We start from the raw sequence: 22,783 nt of genomic DNA on the forward strand, positions 1-22,783 counted from the left end.
GGGTAAAAGACATTAAACACTCCGGACAGATCACCAGTCCATCACAGGGCAAACACACACATTCACATACACACACTTAATGCATTTTAGTAGCTCCAGATAGCCTGACTGTATGTCTTTGGACAGAGGAAACCCATGCAGACACAGGCAGAACATGCAAACTCCACACAGAAAGGACCTTGGTTGCATGGCAGAGGAATCAAACCCAGACCCTTTTTTACATTTTCGACATTTAGCAGATGCTTTTATCCAAAGCAACTTACAATTATCATTGATAATGGTGGTGGTGGGGCTTGAACCAGCAAGCTTCTAATTACTAGTCAAGTACCCTAACCGCTGAGCTACCACTGCCCTACCACTGTCCTTTTTGCTGTAAATCAACAGTGTGCCACAAGATTTACCCTGGGCAGAAGGCAGAAACAAACCTGGTTCATGGTGAGGTGCCAATCCATTTTAGGTCTGGGTTTTAAACTATGCCAACATGTTGACCTTGTGGTCCCTACTGGTGTTTAAACCAAGCCTACACCCTTGGTTTAGTGTACTTCGTGGGGTGTAGGGTACAGTCATGATGACTGTGCTGTAAATAGAAACACCACTAGGCAGGTTTTCAATGTTTATAGTAGAAGTGGGCGAGGCTGCAGCATATAGTGTATAAGAGGCACGGAGGGCAAACAGCAGAGTTCATTTTTCGTCCTTAGTCATCATTATACGACTGACATTACGGTGAGTAGTAAATATAAGTAGGTACTTGACTTGTTGGGGTGTAAAATGCAGTAATTACGTCTCTTTGCAGCAACCAAGTAACATTATTTAAAAGTTAGATCTAATGTAAAACACTCATGTAATGCAACCCTGCTTTCTACTTTCTTTGCAGTCGCAGCTTTAAGGTTTGTTCAACCGGATCACAAAGAAAAACTATGGCTGCGTCTCAACAATGCCTGAGAACAGGTAAAATAAATGCACTTTTACCTCATTTAAAACACTTATTTGTTCCTTTACAGCTTTACTTATATATATATATATATATATATATATATATATATATATATATATATATATATATATATATATATATATATATATATTTATATATACACACTGTAACCTTAAAACCAGCTCAGACTTGCACTGCAACAAGTGTGTGATAAGCTACAATCATGACTGAAGCTAAGTGAAGCATGACGTGTGTGTGTGTGTGTGTGTGTGTGTGTGTGTGTGTGTGTGTGTGTGTGTGTGTGTGTGCATATACAAAACTAACAAAGCTTATTATGGACCTGCTAGTGGAGTTAAAGTACTGGACTAAGAACAATTATTTAACATTATTCCCTGTGAAGGGATACCTTGTTTTTTGGATTGTGTAATTTTTTTCATTTATTTAGTAAATGTTTAATTTATTTGTTTATTAGGATTTTAACGTCGTGTTTTACACTTTGGCTACATTCAAGACAGAAACGGTAGTTACTCATTACACAAGATTTATCAGTTCACAAGTCATGGACAGTTTTGCACCTCCAATTCATCTCCCTTACACGTTTTTGGACTGTGGGAGGAAACCGGAGCGCCCGGAGGAAGCCCATGCAGACACAGGGAGAACATGCAAACTCCACACAGAAAGGACCGAACCCAGGACCTTCTTGCTGTGAGGTGACAGTGCTATCCACTTAGCCACCGTGCCGCCCAGTAGATGGTAAAATGTGCATTAAAGTGCTGATTATTTTAAAGGTTCGTGTGTGGGTGGGTGGATGGACGTGTGGTTATAGATCAGTTTATTATACTTGTAGTTTTACAATTTAAAAGTAAAATACATTGTGAGTAGATTTTTAGTAAAATGGTGTATTCATTTATTTATACCAAATACAGACATGTAAATGCATAAATAACCTAAACCAGTTTTTTTTTTTTAGGTACATTTATTAGTCTTTTTTTTTTCGTATCAGCACTGCACAGTATGATACAGATAAAACTTCCTCTGTAGATTTTTTTTTTATTATTTAAATGATCTTATGTTTAAATCAGGGAATCATTGTATTAAATTACTGGACTAAATCACTGAATGTTTTGTGGGTTGGTAAATATGGGAATTAATAGGACTTAAGATCAGTTACTGTTGATGTATTCAAAAGCTGACATAAAATTATTTTATATATGAAATACACTATATGGACAATGTGCCTGACCATGAGGACATACTGTTCACATTCTGTTGTTTTACAAGAGTTTTGGTTTGTTCCCATTCCATCAAAAGAGAGTGAGATTAGGCCAGCAATGAGATGGGAGGACTAGTTTACAATTGTTATTAAATTGGATTGATTTCATGGACATTGTCTGTGGCCTTAATACTGCGCTTTTGGCCAAATACTGTGTCTGTTACTTTGCAGGAAGCTGTGCTCCAGGTCCTGTGCCCGAAGGCAAAATTCGTATCTACAGCATGAGATTCTGCCCATATGCCCAGAGAACTAGACTGGTACTGAATGCCAAGGGTATTGAGTAAGTCCAGGTGTCTGTATAATTGTAGCATGTTAAAGATTTCAGTATTTGATGACTGATGCTTACCCTCCTTCATCTTCCTGTAGCCATGAAATTGTCAACATCCATTTGAAAGAAAAGCCTGAGTGGTATTTGGAAAAAAACCCTTCTGGTGCTGTACCAACCTTGGAGACCGCCAGTGGTCAGATAGTCTATGAATCATCAATCACATGTGAATACCTGGATGAGGCATATCCTGCAAAAAAGCTGTTTCCCTCAGACCCCGTGGCAAAAGCAGAGCAGAAGATGCTGCTGGATGAATACTCGAAGGTAAGCCCTCATCACTCACTAAGGTGTGGCACTGTATTTCAGGTATATACAGGTGTAGTAGAAAGAATGAAAGGAACTAATAAAAACACTTGTACATTTTAAATGGACTGGAAAGCCTGCTAGGATTTAAAACCGGTCTTTTCAGTCTGAGTATAAAGAAGCCTCCATGGGATTCTGCATTTCTGAAACCAAAGCAGGTTCATACTATCACCTCCACTCCAGTAAAGATAAAAACAGGTCATGAAAAAGTCAAGACATTTGTGTGATTAATGAGATTAATCAGCTCAGTCCTAATATTTAAATTCTCATTAAAATTCATTCTCTCCAAGTGAACTGCCATTGACAGGGCAAATTTGATGATTCTGTGGTCATTATTTAAAAAAAGATATAAAGACAAAACTGGATTGGATAAACAAAATATTTAATAAAAGATGGAATACAAATATATGAATGTGAATACAAATCCTTTTTTATTTTACAGATTTAAGTGAATTTATGTTCTGATTATTACAGGTTCTTACATTGTTCTATACCATTGCACTAAGTAGAGGACCTGGGGTGGACGTGTCTGCACCTGAAGCAGAGCTTAGGGGAAAGCTTTCAAAATTGGATCAGGTTTGACAACATGCACCACAAATATTTTTAAATATATTAGAAAAAATATGAATTTGTTATCAAATGCATCTTAACTGGTTATTTCAAATCATTATGTTTCAATTAATTAAATTTTTTATCATTTCATTTTTATCTGCTGCTTTATCCTGGTGGTAAGGAAGGAGGATGCCAATCCATTTCTGGGGTTCAGCCAGCCCTCCTCTTTCAGACATAGCCAATTGTGTCTGTGTAGATGCATGATGGACTGATAGCGCCACTAAGAAAAGTAGTCGGCTGCATCACCGAGCTTCCTAGTCAAAATGTCATTGCTCGAATATTATAAAGACCATTTTGTAATATTGTTTAAACTTCTGTTCACTATTTTCTTGTTTGGATTATTGTAAAAGCCAAATCAAAGCACTATCTAGGAAAATTGTAAAAGTGGCAAGTTTGTGACATAAGTTAGCAATGAGTCTGAAATTGTTTAACCTAACATGAACAGATAGTTCAGACTATAAATTACTATTTAAGGTTTTTGTGGGACCTATGACTCAAATCAACATATTTTACAATATATTCTACTACTTAAATGAAATATAACATAAATAATTAAAATGTTGTTTAAATGATTCATAGAAAAGTGATATATTACAGCTTTAACTGATTTTTGGTTTTCCACCAACATGACATGAAACTGTTAATAATTGTGTTATTTCCTTAACTTTAACAGGTCCTGGTTAAGAGAAAAACCAAGTTCTTTGGAGGTGACTCAGTCAGTATGATTGACTATCTGATCTGGCCGTGGTTTGAGAGAATAGAGGCATGGCAGCTCAAACAGTAGGTTTCTTTTCTTACACGTGCACACTGAGAGAAAACAAACTGCTAAATTAGACAAACGTGTGTAATAATAATAATACAGTAAACCAGTTGTGCGACCTACTAAGTTTTGCGAATAAACACTGTTTTGTTTTTTAGTTGTATGGAAGGTGCCACAGAACTGAACAACTGGACTCTACGCATGCAAGAGGATCCAACAGTGAAGGCTCTCATGCTCAGTACAGAGAGCCACAAAGGCTTTTTCCAGTCATACTCTGATGGAAAGCCCAATTATGACTATGGTTTATAAAATGTCTCTCACACTTTCTGAGCATTTGCTTACAAGAATCTTTGCAGTTTGGTAAAAGCATTGAAGAATAAAAGTAGTTTCTCTTATACAGAATCTTTATTAACTTTTCTGTTTTTATTAAAGATTAACTGGACAGTGCTTTGCTGTAACCATTAAACATGTATTGCCAATATATATTTGTGGTAAATCTGGCTTGATTAAACCTTAACATTTACACTCTGCATGTATATAATGGTATTTATTTAATTTAGAAGTCTTTATTACAATACTTGTGTCTTGCAGGTTATCATTTTGTACATTAAAATCATAAAACCATAGACCGACACCATCAATAAACTAAACCTGGAAAAAATTTAACAAATGCTGCACGATTCTCAGCACCTTTATTATTTTGTGAATACTGTTGTCACATACAGAAAGTATTCAGACCCTTGGTCTTTTTGCACACTTGGATTTTGTTTTGGATTTCAATTTAAATGTAGTTACCATTTCACTCAACAATCTACACTTGATCACCCATAATGACAAAGTTTTTAAACATGTTGACTATTAAATTATTACAAATTCAAAAACTGAAATATCTTATTCACAAATGTATTCAGATCCTGGGGTCGCAGCATTTTGGATAAAAGTGTCTAATAAATGTAAACATACATATAACTATAAAAATATTCTTTACTTGCCTTGCTTACAAGATGTGTCAAATACAAAAGCAATGTTCCAGCAAAGCTGAAAACTTACAATCTTACAATAATACTGATGTTATACTGTATTATAATTACATTTTTAATTACTATTCCACTCCCAAGTAAAAAAATAAACATAAAACATTTTTAAAAATATGCTTCTTCAGGACTGAAGACTAAGCTACAGAGTTAAATCATTTAGTCAGTCTAGCACTGAGTTGTTAGACTGAGTTGACACCATGATGGACATTACCATTGGAGAAATGAGGGGAGTACTCCTGAATGAGCACCGGCGCATTTCTGAGCATCTCTTCAAAATTCTCCACCATTCTGGCATATATTTGTCTCTGTAACACCAAAGGCCTGAAAAGGTTTATGGGTTCTGTCACCCGAAACATTGCTGGAATTCCAGTTTCAGCTGGAACAAGTGGGTTCCCTATGATAATATGAGTAAGTCTCTTTTCCTGCAAGCATTTATGTAGAAAAACTAACAAGTCTCGCAATCTCTGGTCCAGACACTGCGGTCGCCATGCTGAAGTAGATTTACACAAAAGCAGATGCAATAGAGCAGTTTTTAAATGGTAATTTGTAAGGGCTGTTTTGCCTCGCAGACCGGACTGTTTTCTATGCAGAAAAGTCACTATCTGAAGGCATCGGAGGTGGCAGGAGTTCTCTGGAAGTCTTTTTGCCATGAGTTTAAGCAGGTTTCTTTCATAAATAGTAAATGATAGATGCCAGTGGGTATCTGAAGTGTTGCTACAGTCTGAAGAAAAATGAGAGACGAAGTAGGCATCAGAGTCCTCAAATTGTACAACGGGGGTAATGTTTAGAACAATAACCTTTCCAGACTTAAACCTGACCTTCAAAGCCCCAGGGAAATCCAGACTGCGGAAATTGAGCTCAAACTCATACTTGTGTGAGATCTGTCCCCACGCTCTGGTCACTGAGATCTGGAACCACTTCATGACCTGATCTTTGGACAGATAACAAGTGTTTTTTGCGCAGAGAAGTTCCTCCAAGGCATGGTCATCAGCTTTGCAATTTTGGTTACTGTTGTGAAGCAGGCATAGCATTTCATCGCCGAGGTTGGTTGTACCACAGTCAGGGCAGTCTCCACCTGTCTTTGTCAACTTAATCCTCCCACACCCCTGCATGTCCAATGGAATGTCTGCAGATGCATCACACCACAGCTGGAACTGGAACCGGTAAGGCTCTGGGGTTGCAAATGGCACAATCAGGTCGCACATTAGAGGCTTACAAACTCGCCAAGACTCAAACATGCTGCCCACTCCGACAAAATCCTCAAGCTCCATATCAGCTTCACGGTCACAGATGCTCCTCAAAGCCTCTAGCAGGTCATCTGCAAAACCTTCAACAAATTCCTGCACCCTTCCACACTCATGGACAAAAGGACTGAGACTGGTTTTGCAGAAGTTGCTTAGGACACATTTATTAAAAGCCAAAACCTTAGAATTGACAGATCCGCTGTAGGTGTAGCCATCTTCATCAGGATCAGATGGTTCCGCAATGTGCAGATCCTGCCTACAAAACTCAATAGTAAAAAAAATGACAATAGAAAGTGCACTCCAGAGGTACCAACCATAGCAGTCATAGGCTTCTTGGTCTGCCTCTGAAATATCCTGCTCAAGACGCTCTTGTTCAGCCTGCAGCCTCAATTCGTGCTCTTTCATCCGAGCCAAAATATCATCTTCTTCCTCTGGGATGGTGGTGTTCTCTTTGGGAAATAACAGTGGGTGGTTGAGAATGGCAGCTGCAACCACCATGAAGACCCGTGCAATAGTCCCCTGCATTACCGCTACCTGGACCTGTGGAAAAGTTGAAAAATCATAGCATTATTAAATGGTATGCACACATTTCCAGTTTTTAGTAGTACAGGATTTATTTGCTTGATATTAAACAGTATTCCAGCTATTATACAGCAATTTATCATCCTGTTATAATATTTTTAGGAGATCCATTCTACCAGTAAAAGGGGAACATAAAACAGTTTTGATTAAAGAAAACGCCACTGTCAGTCTCTGTTCCATAATAGCATAATGGCATACCAGGTGGGCATGATTCTGTAACCTGCAATTCTGTAATCTCCATGGCAGGGGTGCCTGTTACAGTTACATTCACAATACTGCACACTTTTGGGCACTCGAGTGGCCAGCAGTAAAGCACGCTAGCCCACCAGTGCAAATCTCAGCTAATGGCCGGTCAAGTGCCTACATGAATAGTGATTAGCTTGTTAGAGGCAGGGAGGGCCATAGGGTTGTGCAGGCGAAAAGAAGCGGTCGGATACTGCACGTGTGTCTGAGGGGGTTTGTGTTAGTTCCGGCCCTCCTCGGTCTGGAGTGGAGGTCTGCAGCAATAGAGGATATGACCAGATTGGGAGGATAATTGGGGGGAAAATGCAAAATATATATTGCATAGTTAAAGTAATTACTCACTCACTTTCTTAACCGCTTATCCAATTATTGACATAATTTTGTTGTACAATACACACTACTCTAGTGAACCAACCAGTCACAAAAAAATTAATAATAACAAAATTATAAAAATAATCTTCTGTTTAAACCTAGGTTCAGCTGTTTGCAGCTTAGCAAATCTTAGAACCCACATTAATTAGTTCACAAGGGGTTTTTAAGGTCTCAAAAGGCACAAAGAATTAGCACTTTGAGTTACGATTAAAAGTGTTTGGTAGGTATCGTCCACATATTTATGAACAAAACAGGGAAGAGAAAAGACCACACAATTACACAAGCCAAAAATCTCTATTTTACACTCTATTAAAGACACTCCAACAAAGAATAGTTTAAAACTGGTAAACTATTTCTGCAACTTGTAGGTCTATACCTTTCACTTAAAAAGTTAACACAAATAAAGGGATCAACTTAGATGGATGGTAATTTATTGGTACATTCAAAAACAAAAAATACAAAAGTTTTTGTGCCCTTCTCCTATAACTCATAATAAAAACATAACTGCAGGATTACCATGGTACCCTAAATTAAACCACAGAGACATGCTTTGTTCCAGAGGTTGTCAAGGAGCCCCTGTGAGTCATGCTAAACACCGCCAAATGGAAAACTACTATGACCAAAAATGCCAAAAATGGAGCAGAAACTGAAAACCAAAGAGAGCTTCATGAATCATGTTGCCAATTACTAAGACATGATAGATTTCCGTATTTAGCACTAATGTACTTAAGGAAACATGGGGCTAATGAATTTTATTTATAAATGAGACCAGATACCAAGATTAGTCAAAGTTGTGATATAGCAAGAACGTCATATACATCACTTATATAAATGCAAGTATTTTTAATATTACTAAATCTACTGACAAAAGAAATAGTCTAGAGTGATATGATGATACCATAAGACTGGTATAAAACAGTCTATAATGTCAATCATACAATCAGAATCAGGCTTTATTGGCCAAGTATGCTCACACATACAAGGAATTTGTTTTTGGTTACACAGATGCTCGCAGTGCATGAAAAATACAGTAAAGACAATCTTATTCACACAGCTCACTCTCTCCTTAACACACACATTCATACCTGTAAACATAGAAAACATTGTAAACATTGGCATGTGCAATTCACATTGTGGGTTTAAAAAGGTGCAGTGTTTTGTGCAATATAAAACTTATAGAAAAAAATATATATAAATAAGAAATGAAAGTGAATGTGAAAATCCTGTGTATGCAATTATATAAATTAAATAGGTAGTTTTAGATGTACAAGTGTCCTAAGCATTAACAGTTCAGTAGCTTAGCTTTGCTACAAGTCATAAAGACATTAACATGTTAATGTTTTGTACCCAACATTCACGTCATGTAGCAAACTGTTCCTGTGTTTAGAACAGGAATATCTGTCATTGTTTGGAGGGTTTCTGACAGAACTTCTCATAGCATTTATTACTGCTCCTATAACATTGCTGTTACTTTTCTTTCAATTTAATTTTCATATTGTACATTTAATATAACTAGCAATGTTATGCTATGATATAAGCAACATGTACATTCTGAATCAAACCATTTATGTTTCTCTTTGGTGCTTCGACAATGTTTTTCATGATGCAAGATTATGGTTTGACAACCTTTCCTTTTACATGGTGCCTCTTCAACTTTGTGTCCACCTATCTGGAACGTACTGGAGATTTAGTTTTTAATAAGCATAAGAAAGTTGGTCAGAATGACAGTTTGGCTGCTTTTTAAAACTTAATAAACATGAGATAGTGGTAGCCTTGTGGGTAGAGCTGTGGGTTACCAACTGAATGGTTGTGGGTTTGAATTCCCCATGCGGCCACTGAAAAAAATTCACTGTGCTGTACATGTGTATATGTATATATGACAAATGAAGGCATTTTATCTGTTCAAGATTATCCTTATTATAAACATAACTGTATAACTGGAAACTTGTTATACTATTAGTAAAAACTTACAACTAATTATTAATATAATATTATTATTAAGACTATTTAAAAGCATCAGGTTAACATAAGATTATACTTCATTAAAGATTTTGATAGCTAAGTAATGAAATAGTTTTGATTAAGGTAAGGTGGTAAAGCTACAACCCCAAATGTGAAAAAGTTGGAACAGTATGGAAAATGCAAATAAACATTTACTTTGGCTTTTATTTGTTGCAGACAGTTTGAACCCAATAAATTTCCTGTTTTGTCTGCTCAACTTCATTTCATTTGATAATATACATATTATATAGATAAAAGTCAAAGTAAATGTAAGAAACTTTGTGTTTTTTTTATTTTTACTTGCATTTTCCATGCTGTCCCAACTTTTTCTGATTTGGGGTTGTACATATTCACTGTTAAATTTATCAAATTAACTTTTTTTATGAAAAGGATGGTTTTATTATTATCATTGGTATTTTAAGATAAAATGTACTTTAACTTTCTTGACTTGACTGACAACTAACATTACATGACATGCAGGTCACAAAATTACTAACGTGTGATAATGTTATGTTAAAGAAGCATACTGGAACGTTGTAAAACAATATTTGGGTCGTTATTATATAATGATACAGAACAAAGTTGATAGAAACCCCTAAAATTACTGATTTCTTTCTACCCACATATATACAATAACGTCAAAACAAAGTAACAAAGTCGTGAACATGAGTTTATATTTGCTAACAGAAGAAGACTGCGGTATAGTTAGAAGTAACGGGTCTGTACTGAACTTCCTCATCTCAGTAGTTTAATGCGTTATCATATTAAACTATTTAACACTTTATTTAAGCAGATGCGCTGAATATTGTTTAATATTGATAAGTATTCAACACACTGAATAACAACAACGAGCTCGAAAATAAAACTAGAATAAAGTTACGCGTCATTTTCATCCCCCTCAGAGCTGGGAGGGCCAGTAATAAAACTGAGCAGTATTTATAATAAAACACATACCGTCTTTTATTCCTTAAATGTTTGTTCTCGTTCTGCTGCCCATCGTGCAACAACTGAAAGGTGAATGTAGCGTGAACTGGATCTTGCTTTCCTGTGAGTGTGTGTGTACTGGGTAGAGATGGAGGAGTTTACTGCTCATTTCCTGGAACACAGCCTGCTCATGAACACATTTCCCCTGTTTCCTTCTCACAACGTTTCACACAACGATCATTTCACAATGTTAGCACTAAAATGTTAATGTTGTTTACATTCTATTAACTGTTAAAAACACTAAAAAGTCATTTTTACGTCTTGTAAATACAATTTTCACATCATATTCGCAGTGTTAGCACTAAACAGTCACATTTTTCACATTCTATTCGCAATGTTAACCCTAAAAAAGTAGTTTTTTCTATTCTATTCGTAATGTTAGTATTAAATACTACCATTTTTACACCCTGTTTGCAATGGTAGCACTAAATAGTACAATTTTTAAACCATATTCCCGATATTGGCATTAAATAGTCCAAATTTTTACGTCCTATTCACAGTTAGTCCAATTTTTCACATTCTATCTGCAATGTTAGTACTAAATAGTTCAAATTTCTACACCCTATTTGCAATGTTAGCATTAAAAAGTTAAATTTTTTACATTCTTTTAGCAATGATAACAACAAAAAAGACTTTTTTTAACGCCCTATTAGCAATGTTAGCTCTAAACAGTCCATTTAGTAGTACATTTTCCACACCATGTTCCCAACATTAGCACTAAATAGTCTACTTTTTCTTATTCTATTCGCAATGTTAGGACAAAATAGTAACATTTTTCACACCCTATTCACAATGTTAGCATTTTTCCACATCATAAATGCAATGTTAGCAATAAATTATCCAATTTTACACATTCTATTTGCAATGATAGCACAAAATAGTACAATTTTCACCTTTTTTGCATTGTTAGCACAAAATGGTACAATTTTCACATCCTAATTGCAATAGTTACTCTAATCAGTACAATTGTTCACACCATATTTGCAATGTTAGTGCTAAATTGTACAGATTTTTCACATTCTATGAGCCATTATGATAATGACACATTTACATTAGGTTATTAGTTTTAATTTATTTTAATGGTACATATTTTGAATTTACTTTTAGTTATGTCTATGTACATACATTATATGGCCAAAAGTAATTGGACACCTGACCATGAGCTTGTTGGACATCCAATTTAAAACATAAATGGTATTAAAATACAGTGACCTCTATGTGATATTTTTCTGAATAATCAATGATTACACTTATTATTACACAACACTTATTTTACTAAAATCATTTCAATATTTCGTCAGTGCATGTATGTATAGTTTTATATTACACAACAGATTTATTTTGTGCTGTTGTATTTTGGTAGCTTAAAGCAGTGTCACATTTCGTTTGTCTGAATGAAAAATAATTCTAATTCACTTTAAGGGACATTTTTGGGGACGACACAACTGCAATCATTGAGCAAAGCGAGAGTTCTGTTTTCATGTACAGAGATTTAAACAAGCTTTTTTTTGGTGGAGATGAAACATTCAACTGATGTAGAAAGAAACCACTGGCTATGTTGACATTTACAGTTTTACCACCAGATGACGCTACTACGGCACTAAGTTTACCTAAAATGTTCAAAGTGTTACGTTTAAGTTTTAAACAAATAATGGAGGTCTATTTCTGCCACCTAGAGGGGAAATAGTCTGACTTTTAAATCTTAAAATTTTAACTAATCTCGCCATTTATCAAATGCTTTGATTTACTGTAATTAATTTTCAATTTATAAAATATGACTCATTATTAAGTTAAAATAAATATTTATTCATAAAATATAAATCCTTAAAAAACCTGTATTTATATCTATAAAAAATAGTCTAGAAACACACATATATTATTGAAAACATTACTCATAGTAATAAATAAGCACTGTATGCTGTTTGCTGTTGGTGTTTGATGCGGTTCTGCACCTGTTGGGTGAGGCAGAGGGAGGAGCTTAAGCCCGTCCGACATCAGTGTTTATCGGTTCTAGGCTTGGTTTGGGGATGGGCTATGACTAAATCATTTCCATCCGAGGAGAAGCCCGTGTAGGTCACCAAGCCCAGGCTATTCAGGTGTGATCAGTGTTTGTGAGTTGTAGGAGTATGCTATAAACTGCACAGCCCACACTCACATATACTGACATTTACTGTAGGCCTATTTATTTCTGTAAAAAAGTTTCAGACCTCCTGCAGCTTCATCTTTAACTTCAAAACTTTTGTCATGGATCGTCTAAAGTTAGTTCTGCAATATTTCCAGTCGAATTCCGAGTCCATATCGAACGGTATTTGTATAGTTTTGTCTCTGGTTAGTGTGAAGCTCTACACCAGCTTTGATTTTAACTGTCCATGTCTGCCAAAGTACAATAAAATGTACGGACTCGGTGTGATGTTCGTCCCGCCGATCATCCTCTTCTTACTGGGAATTCTGGTCAATCGCCATACTGGAGTGATGATGGAGGAGTATGCGAGACCCTTGGGAAGAAGAGACAAAAATCCAGCAGTTGTAAAGTAAGTATAGACTCATTTGATTTTAAATAAATAGTGTATTTACTGCATACAATTTAATGCATGTTTATTGTCGACTATAGGCATAAGATCATATTGTTCCATACAAAATGAATGTATCTCTTAAAAATATACTATTATTCATAAGTTGTAGCCTAGTGGTTAAGGTACTGGACTAGTAATCAAAAAAGTTGCTGGTTCAAGCCTTACTTCTGCCAGGTTGTCACTGTTGGGCCCTTGAGCAAGGCCCTTAACCCTCAATTGCTTAGACTGTATACTGTCCCACTACTGTAGGTCGCTTTGGAAAAAAGCGTCTGCTAAATACCAAAAATAAGTTTACATACATTATTCCAGGAGATGTATGTCATGTATTCCTGTGATTTCAATAGATTCTGTTAATGTTATTAATAATTGGATCAACTAGCTATTTGTCAAACTGGTTGCACTTGGGGGTTTCTTCTCAATGATAGCAAGAGACCACTGTTCCATGTACTTTAAAATATAGTATAAAGGAAGACACCTGCCATAGCATACAGCCAGTGGCATTCCTAGGATTTTCGTTTAGCCACTGGAGGAGCGTCTGGAAGCTCCGACTTTTCAGTCATTTGTAACAAAATGTTTTAACTAACCTGTTTAGATTAGTCAGGATCAAACCCAATATTGTCATTGATATGCCATCCAAATTTTACTCCTAGACTTGCGTCACTGTGCGTAAATGTATTAAAAATAATCAAAATAATTAAAAGTAGTTCAATTGTTTATTCTAACATCAATTCCTACCCTACTATCACTCTTTTTATTTAACGATAACTTTACTCACAGGGTTGACGCAATGATTATTTAAATCAGAATGATGTCACGATCATCTGACTCTAGTCCGACATTCCATGATTTTAAAGAGCTGGATTTTGCTTCAAATTAAGTTTTTATGTGATCAATGATGCAGAATTATACTGTTTTTACAGTAGCAGGATATTTTGTTCATACTGCCATGTCACAACTACTCAACCCCTCAGCTAATCTTTAGATCTGTGACATAAAGTTGGGTCACAACATGATTAACTCATGGAAACTAAATAACCAGTTGTTATCTGCTTCAGCTGTGATGTGTTATAAAAACACCACCCAGTTATTAAAGTGTTCAAGCCACAGTGAAATTGAAGAAGCTGCTCACAAAAGCTGAGAGATCAATTTCCTTGCACTAAAAGGGCAACGGATATAAGAAGATTTCCAAGACACCATTGAAACTATTGTCAGGAAGTTTAAAACTTATCAAGCAGCAGCAAACCTGGTTGGCTGGCTGTGGAAGAAAGCTCAACATTTTTTTACAGAGACCTTAGTAAGCTCATCAAGACAATTAATAAACAAACCCTTGGTTACAATATAATGACGGCTGGGACAAATGTTTAAGTGGCATCATAAGAAGATCACTTAACAATCAGGGACACATCACTTCTGACTGTGCCATTTTTATATCAGCATGGGTTGAATATAATTATACAGATAATACAGTTTCAGTTAGAAATAATCACTAACAAGGACTTGGGACCATATGCCACAAAGTAAATAAAAATGGCATAGAACTAAATTAACTGCCCAAAAATACATGTCCTCTAGAAAGGTATGTAAACATTTAACTTTAACTGGACCAGAAAAGGTTTGAGTGCAGGTCTGTAAAACTATTAAAGGTACAATCTGTGTTTCTTTTCTAAGGAGGCAAAGCAGTTAATACAAACCTTAATTTTATGTCTACTTTTAACACAGTTGTTCAATACCTATTATGTATTTAAAAAAACAATTCTCTTGTAGGTACTTGTTTTCAGCTATGATACAGCGGGCCATGTTAGCTCCCATGGTGTGGATTCTGATGTCTCTCCTGGACGGAAAGTGCTTCGTATGTGCATTCAGTCAGACCGTGGACCCCAAACATTTCACTGGGTTTCCCAATAACACTGGTCTGGAGGTGATCCGAATCATGGCTAAGGTACCCTGCAAAGAAGATATAATCTTCGCTAACAATAATTTTCGAAAAGCTGTCTCACGTTATATACGCTGTTACTCTCAGGTAGGTGGACTTTTTTTTTCTTATTATTTCCATGCCAGTGTCTTAATGCATTAAAAAATATAAAAAAAGTTCTTTCAGTTCTTTCTTTGGATTTAAAATCTGATGAATTTGTAAAATATTATGAATCATTTTGACTAAAACTGTTAAAGAGTCAGTAATTGTTTGTTAATGTTGTATTTTGTCTAATAATACTATTTTTCTGCGCTCCTTCAGGCATTAGGCTGGTCCATCCTTCTCTTCCTGATTTTCCTGGGTGCAGTGGGTCGAATCATTAAGCCATGCTTTAATCACGCCACCTTCCTCCAGACACGTTACTGGAGCAACTACCTGGATGTTGAGCAGAAGCTTTTTGATGAGACCTGTGTCCATCATGCCAGGGAGTTCGCCAGAAAATGTGTGGTGCAATACTTTGAGAATATACAGGATGATATGGTGCTCAGGCTGCCCCTCTCCCCCCACCTTAGACTAAAGAAAAGCCAAGATGAATGTGAAGAGGAAGAGGAACGTCTTCATGGTATAACCAGTAAGGATCAGGTGGAACACATGCTTCAAAGCTGGTTCCAGTGCAGGCCTGAGCTAGATGTAACAAAGATAGTCTACAGACCCACTAAATGTGTTACTTGGGAAGACCCTAATGGAGGTATACTATACTCAGACGTGTGAATTCACAATAAAAGAATAGAATAATGCACAATGTTCATGTTTATATGTTTAAACATTGAGTTTATTAAACTCTAGCCTTCCATGTTGTCAAATGTTCTTAGACAGTAAGTGTCTCGTTAAATCTTTATCTTAAGTTTAAAATAGTAATGGTTTTATTTATTATATTTGTATATTGTAAATTGTAAATTGTTCTATAAACACACACCTAAAACTGCATTCTACCTCTTTATAACACTGTTAGTTGCTTTATTTTTTGAAAGCTGTATAAATGTATTGTGTAATATAGCACATGTAGATATAAATATATATGTATAATAGAGATATAATAATGTATATACGGTATATATATTCTTTTACAATAGAGATTTACAGAGTAGTCTGTGTTAGACTTCTGCAGTATAAAGCCAGCAACCTTGCATACTGTGATTTGCCTGTGCCAGGACTTTATTTGTTTAGTTTTGCATGGCTCTTTGTGCACACATTACTCAGCACACGTATGCAAATGCAAATAATAGTAAGATTTAAAAGTGAATTAATGCAATAAAAAACTATAAAATCATAATTGTTGTATGGCATGTTATTTCATTTTAAATTAATTATGTTTTGTGCTGCTTGTGTAGATGTTTTTCATTAGCATTTTCTAGGCAATGTATCTATGAAACAGAGTTCATGTAATAAGTCTTTAACATATTTAAGGTAATGTATTTGTAATGCAGTGTCCATGCAACAAAAATCCTTTAACATATTCAAATATTCAACACATGCATGGTAATGCAAGGTAAGATATCTATGCTGTAGTGTACATGAAATAATTAACTAAACAATTTAGCATATTTGACACAATGTGCTTGTAATAAAAACCCTTTTTTAAACATAATATATCCTACATGTAGTGCAGCTGTAGCCTAGTGGTTAAGGTACTGGTCCAGTAATCAAAGGTTGCCGGTTCAAGCCTCACCACTGCCAGCTTGACACTTTTGGGCCCTTGAGCAAGGCCCTTAACCCTCAATTGCTTAGATTGTATACTATCACAACTGTAAGTCGCTTTGGATAAAAGCATCTGCTAAATGCTGAAAATGTAAATGTACATATAGTGTACATATGATAGAAAAGCATTTATTTAAGGTAATGTATCTATAATACACTGTACATGTAAAAAGCTTCATTAATCTATGCAAGGTAATGTATATACAATAAAGTACACACCCTGGACAGGTCGCTAGTCCATCACAGGGTACACACACACACACCAAGGGCAATTTTAGCATCTCCAATTGATCTGACTGCATGTATTTGGACTGGGGGAGAAAACCAAAACTCCCAGAGGAAACCCACATGGACATGGGGAGAACATGCAAACTCAACAAAAACACCTACAAATCGAACCCAGGACCTTCCTGCTGTGAGGCAACAAAACTACCCACCAAGCCACCCTATCTGTATTAATGTACGTGTATTTAATGTATGAAGACTAATAAACAAATGTTTAGTGTAGTGTATATTTTAAACGTTAATAAACGAGATCACAAAGCATATGTAAGTGATGTTAAATATGTTAATTTAACTAAAGGATACAATGGGAATTTTAGTAGAAAGGATGGACCAGGACTTGGAACGTCCCAAATCACTTAGACTAAAGGCGCACTAAGTAGGATGTCAAGTCTAGGCCATTTGTGGTTCCTATTGCTAGTGACGCAGGGCTATTATTATTTAGTTGGGTAGGGCGCAGTTTGGGACACAGCCCAGGTGAACGCTTCTGTGCGTAAAGGGGAATTTCCATTTGAGCGCACACCGGCAGCCAGACATCCGTTCAGGTAAGATGCTTACACTATAATGTATAAAAATTATATATACAGGACAATAAAATCACACACCAACGTACAAAACTGTATTATTTTTCTAGTTTCAAGACTAGGTTGTGAAACACCAACTTTTTGAAGATGGATAAGTTTCGTATGATGTTCCAGTTCCTGCAAGCCAACCAGGAGTCGTTTATGAACGGCATCTGTGGAATAATGGCCTTGGCGAGCGCACAACTTTACGCCACTTTTGAGTTCACATGCCCGTGTCTCCCGGAGTATAATTACGCGTACGGGGTCGGTATGTTGGTAATCCCTCCGATTTGGTTCTTCATGCTGGGTTATGTACTGAATAATAACATCTCGATGCTAACTGAGGAGTGGAGGAGACCTGAAGGCCAGCGTCAGAAGGAACCGGCGGTACTGCGCTACATGTTGGTCTCCATGACCCAGCGCTCATTGATTGCGCCGGCGGTGTGGATCGCGGTCACTCTCATGGACGGTAAAAGCTTCTTATGCGCGTTTAGTACCAGGTTCGATCTGAGCTACTTCATAAACCGGACCTATGTGTCCGAAATGCAGCTTTCCCCACAAGATGTGGAAAAGATTCTCGCTACAATTCCCTGCAAGAACGTCTTTAACGGGGAGGCGTTGATTTCCAGTAATGCTTCGACCCGCTATATTCGTGTTATTTCCCAGGTAAATCTAATATTCTGATATTATGTTGTTATATGTAAGGTAAAGGACTTGTTTAAGGACTGCTCGGTAGCATATGTATTGTGGTTGAGGGTTTGTGTACTTGTAGATCTCACACCCATCCCAAATCATGCAGAAGGTGGAATGGCCTTAAGTTGTGAATGAGTGTGTAAGTGTGTGAATGAATTGACTTCCTGTCCAGGTTGTATTTTTTGCCTGGTGTACATTGGTTCTGGATCTGATCCAGTTAGAAAAAAAATAAGTGAATGCAGGGCAGTGATAGCTAAGTAGTCAAGGTACTGGACTAGTAATTAAAGAACTTTTGGTTCAAGCCCAACCACTGCCAAGTTGCCACTGTTGGGCCCTTGAGCAAGGCCCTTAACCCTCAATTGCATTGATTGTATTCGGTCACAATTGTAAGATTCCTTAACCAAGCTTTGGTTGACTTGTAAGTGTGCTTGGGATCATTGTCTTGACAGAAAGTCTAATTATCACCAAGTTTCCCCACATAAGGCAGAACATTCCTCCTCAAAATGCCTTTTAGTCCATGATGCCAGTCATACAGTTATGATTGCCCATTCCTGTAGCAGAAGAACAGCCTTACATTATCACTGAGCCACCTACATGCTTGGCTATGGGGCAAGTATTCTTCTTGTCATTAGCCTTGTCTTTCCTTTCTAAATGTTGTTTAATTTTCATATTACATCTGGGCAGGGTCATGGTGGGTCACCACACCACACCTCAGAAACGACGTCAATTCATTGCTGGTCCTAGCCCATCCCCACTCTCAGACACACCCAATCATGTTAGTATGTAGACATCTGTCCAGCTAATGGCACTGCTGTGGATTCAACCTCTGGATCCCAGTGGTAGTGGGCAAGCACAATTTACTGCTGTACCACCCAAGTCTTTTGCAATAAAATAGGAGGTTTTCTTTATTGTCCTGACAAGCTTGCTGAGTACTGGGCACTGTTTTGGACAGTCTCCCATGGCTGGGAAAGGTTTGCTGCCCAGTGGTGTCTTGAACTTTTAAGGACTTGGAAATCTTCTTATACCCATTTGTCCTTTTGGTGCAGTAAAATGATCTTTTCACTATGACTGCAACACACCTTGAACACTTGGATCTTTGAGTGGTGTTTATATAACAAATCACAGCTGAAGCTAATTAAAAGTCGTTATTGAGTTCCAATGGGTTAATCATGTTGTAACCCAACTTTAGGTCTGACAGACTGGCTTTTTAGATTTTTAGGATCAGCAATATTATGTAGGTGTTTAATAATTGTGACATGGCAGTATTAACAAAATATCCTGCTGCTCTAAAATATTATACATTCATTTTCTTTCTTCATTTGCTGCATTAGACTTTTATTTTTCATGTTGTAAAAGCTTTCCAGGTCTTTCAAAAACGAACACACATAAACACCCATGTAAAGACCACAGCTTCTACAAGCAGGTCTGCCTTACTTTGACTATGAAATCACCAACAGCCATGGCAGGTTGACAGCAGTCCACCTCAGTCCACTTCAATCAAAACAAACCTGAAACATGTTCAAGATTGTGTTTTAACAGTAGTATTTAATATGCTGATGTTTAATATGTATTTCTTCTGCAGTGACTACAGCCCAGGAAAAGCATGACTATCATTAATCAAACATGCTTTTAACATCATTTAACTGTTATATATTTTAACTATATATGTACTGTATACTGGATGTATATTGAACATTTTCTCAATACAAAAAAACAAAAAACAAAAAGTTAGTCAATTGCCCATTATCTAAATATATATTTTAGTAAGTGGAGACTGGTTTGAAAAACATTAAAGTATTCCTTTATTCCATAATCTCTTAGGAGAAAGTTCATACTGCGTACTTCATGTGGGGGCCAAAAGTGTAAAAGCATTAGTAAAAATGCCTGTAACAAGTATAACAAGTAGAATGTATGTGAAAAGTTAAAAAGCTTTAAAATATAGAATGTATTAGTATTTGGTATGTTCAACTTTGCACTGTAATTACAGCACTCAAACTGGCATGGACACATCTGATATTTATTCCAGCATAATTTTACCATATTCATGAAGAGCATCTAGTGATGCCACTAAATGCTTGACTTTTCTGCCTTCAAGTGTCCCTGTAAATGCTCCTACTTTACATGAATTTACATATGCTAGCACACGCATACTTACACACACTAACAAAGTTCCAGGTCTACAAGACACGGGTAGGGTGTGTCTACCATTCTGTGTGTGGTACAAACACTCTGGTCATTGCTCTGTATGATTTGTGTAAATCCTATTTGTTCAAATTGTCCTCCAGGCCACCCAAGGAGGATGGAGGTCACTGCTGAGTCTGGTTCCTTCCTGTATTTTTAAGGGAGTTTTTCCCTTGCCACTGTTGCCCTCGGCTTGCTCAACTGGGGTTTTTGGTCTGAGGGAGAACCTTTATTTGTCATTGTGTACTTGCATACAACGAAATTTAGTTTGACACTCTCTAAAAGATAAAAAGAAGAATGGATTTCAAGATAAATAAAATAAATTATGGGTGAATATGAATATTGTGCTCTGTGGAGATCAGTTCAACTCAAAAATTATGATTTTATGTTTGAGTGAGAAAATGGTTTTATGTAGATGTGCAAATACGCAATGTTCAAGTTCAGAGTCTATGAGGGGTGGGGAGGGGTGATGGAGGCCACAGCTCTTGGGAAGAAGCTGTTTATCAGCCTGTTCGTGTGTGCACGAATAGCCCTGTACCGCCTTCCAGACGGTAGCAGGGAAAACAGATAGTTCCCAGGGTATGTTGCATCCTTACTAATGCTGTTGGCCTTGTTCTGTAAATGGCTGTTATATACACTGTCCAAGTTGGGGAGTTCGGTCCTGGATTCTGTGAAGTTGCTTTGAGACAGTTGAGAAGTTGCTTTTGACTTGCTCTAATGTCTGAAGAGGGAGGGTTTGTAAGTGCACTCTCAATGGCGGTCCCAAGCCTGGATAAAAATATAAGGGGTACATCGGGGAAGGCATCCGGTGTCAAGTCTGGTATGCACCTTAGGTATCCACCTTAGCGACCCCTAAATACAGGAACAACCAAAAAAAGCATACTATATACACTGCAAGCTCACCAATTTTGACAAGTCCTAAAAATACCTTCAGAAATACTATACATAGATGTGTAATGGTTATAAAGACCCAGTGTTTGTACCCTTTAAATAAATGGCTCCTCATTCGCAGAACTAAAAAGAACCTTCCTGACCTTAAGTAGATGGGAGAGGTGGATCCCTGCATCTGGCCACATTTTGTATGGAGATTTGCATGTGACTACCTGGGTTTCATTCAGATACTCTGGTTTCCTCCCACCTTTCAAAAACATACAAAAGATGAGCTGGCCTCTTCAAATCGCCCCTAGGTGTGAATGGGTAAATAATTGTTTGAATGTGTATTGCCTGTGATGGATTGAGGCCCTGGATAATGTGCACAGTGTGTCTGGGTTAAATTGTTTATTAATTCATCAGATTGATTAATGTATTGCATGTATTGTAATGTGTTAACTATACATCTCAACTATACTGCCTCCTTTTTCCTCAGACCTGTGGATGGACATTTTTGATGTCGACGACAATAATAGCCTTTCTGATAAGAGGAATCAGACCCTGCTTTACACAAGCGATCTTTTTAAAGACCAAATACTGGTCTCATTACATAGACACGGAGCGCAGGCTCTTCGACGACACCTGCAAGGACCACGCCAAGAGCTTCGCCAAAGCCTGCATCCAGCAATATTTTGAGAGCATCAGCGGTGAAATGGTGCCTCACAGCCATTACAAAGAGAAAGACGGAAAGGAGAAAGGTCCCGAGGAAGAAAAGCCGAAGAGTGAAGAAGAAAAGCTCATGGGCATCCGTGAAAAGGACGACATGAATAAAGTACTGTGGAACTGGCATACCTGTAAACCTGCATTAAGCATTTACAAAATGAAAGATGAAAACTTGAATTCTCCGACCACTAATGGCTGCTTTAGACCAAAACCCATGAATAACTGTGCAGCTTATTATTCCAAAGTCTAACTATAAGGAACCGACCATTAAAGTGGTTGAGTTTGGTTCATTGCCATCTCTTATGGAGTAATTATGACTAAGGCCTTCAAATATGTTCACATTTGAAAAGTTGGAAAGTTAAAAACTTATATAACTTCAAATGAGATTCATTGTTTAAACTGCATAAATAAGTGAACCTGCCAAGTGCTGGGTCTTTAAATGTAGAATGAAAACACAGCACAGAACTTGAGTAATGTGTTTAGTAAAATATGCATCATTTCTTCCCCTGGGACTATTTTAGGAGCCCTTTAAGGCAAGCCCTTTTTCTCAAGTTAATT

At 36.9% G+C, this 22,783-nt stretch overlaps 4 protein-coding genes across 4 annotated transcripts; 3 read left to right on the forward strand and 1 right to left on the reverse strand.

Moving 5' to 3' along the window:
* Window positions 1-659: 659 nt before the first annotated feature.
* On the forward strand, window positions 660-4,735 carry LOC134314816 (glutathione S-transferase omega-1-like). Its single transcript, XM_062995566.1, has 7 exons — window positions 660-723; window positions 875-948; window positions 2,379-2,487; window positions 2,574-2,796; window positions 3,310-3,411; window positions 4,121-4,227; window positions 4,366-4,735. Exons 2-7 carry the CDS (start codon window positions 918-920, stop codon window positions 4,514-4,516), a joined length of 723 nt encoding a protein of 240 aa, XP_062851636.1. The 5' UTR covers window positions 660-723; window positions 875-917; the 3' UTR covers window positions 4,517-4,735.
* Window positions 4,736-5,283: 548 nt separating this feature from the next.
* On the reverse strand, window positions 5,284-7,013 carry itprip (inositol 1,4,5-trisphosphate receptor interacting protein). Its single transcript, XM_062995565.1, has one exon. The coding sequence runs from the start codon at window positions 7,011-7,013 to the stop codon at window positions 5,424-5,426; it is 1,590 nt and encodes a 529-aa protein (XP_062851635.1). The 3' UTR covers window positions 5,284-5,423.
* Window positions 7,014-12,914: 5,901 nt separating this feature from the next.
* calhm3 (calcium homeostasis modulator 3) lies at window positions 12,915-15,926 on the forward strand. Its single transcript, XM_062994781.1, has 3 exons — window positions 12,915-13,201; window positions 15,008-15,263; window positions 15,477-15,926. The coding sequence occupies exons 1-3, from the start codon at window positions 12,915-12,917 to the stop codon at window positions 15,924-15,926; spliced, it is 993 nt and encodes a 330-aa protein (XP_062850851.1).
* A 1,940-nt stretch (window positions 15,927-17,866) lies between these two features.
* On the forward strand, window positions 17,867-22,475 carry calhm1a (calcium homeostasis modulator 1a). The gene is made up of 2 exons (XM_062994780.1): window positions 17,867-18,424; window positions 21,999-22,475. Exons 1-2 carry the CDS (start codon window positions 17,867-17,869, stop codon window positions 22,473-22,475), a joined length of 1,035 nt encoding a protein of 344 aa, XP_062850850.1.
* Window positions 22,476-22,783: the final 308 nt, after the last annotated feature.

The sequence above is a fragment of the Trichomycterus rosablanca genome, chromosome 5 (assembly GCF_030014385.1).
Source record: "Trichomycterus rosablanca isolate fTriRos1 chromosome 5, fTriRos1.hap1, whole genome shotgun sequence".
NCBI lineage: Eukaryota > Metazoa > Chordata > Actinopteri > Siluriformes > Trichomycteridae > Trichomycterus > Trichomycterus rosablanca.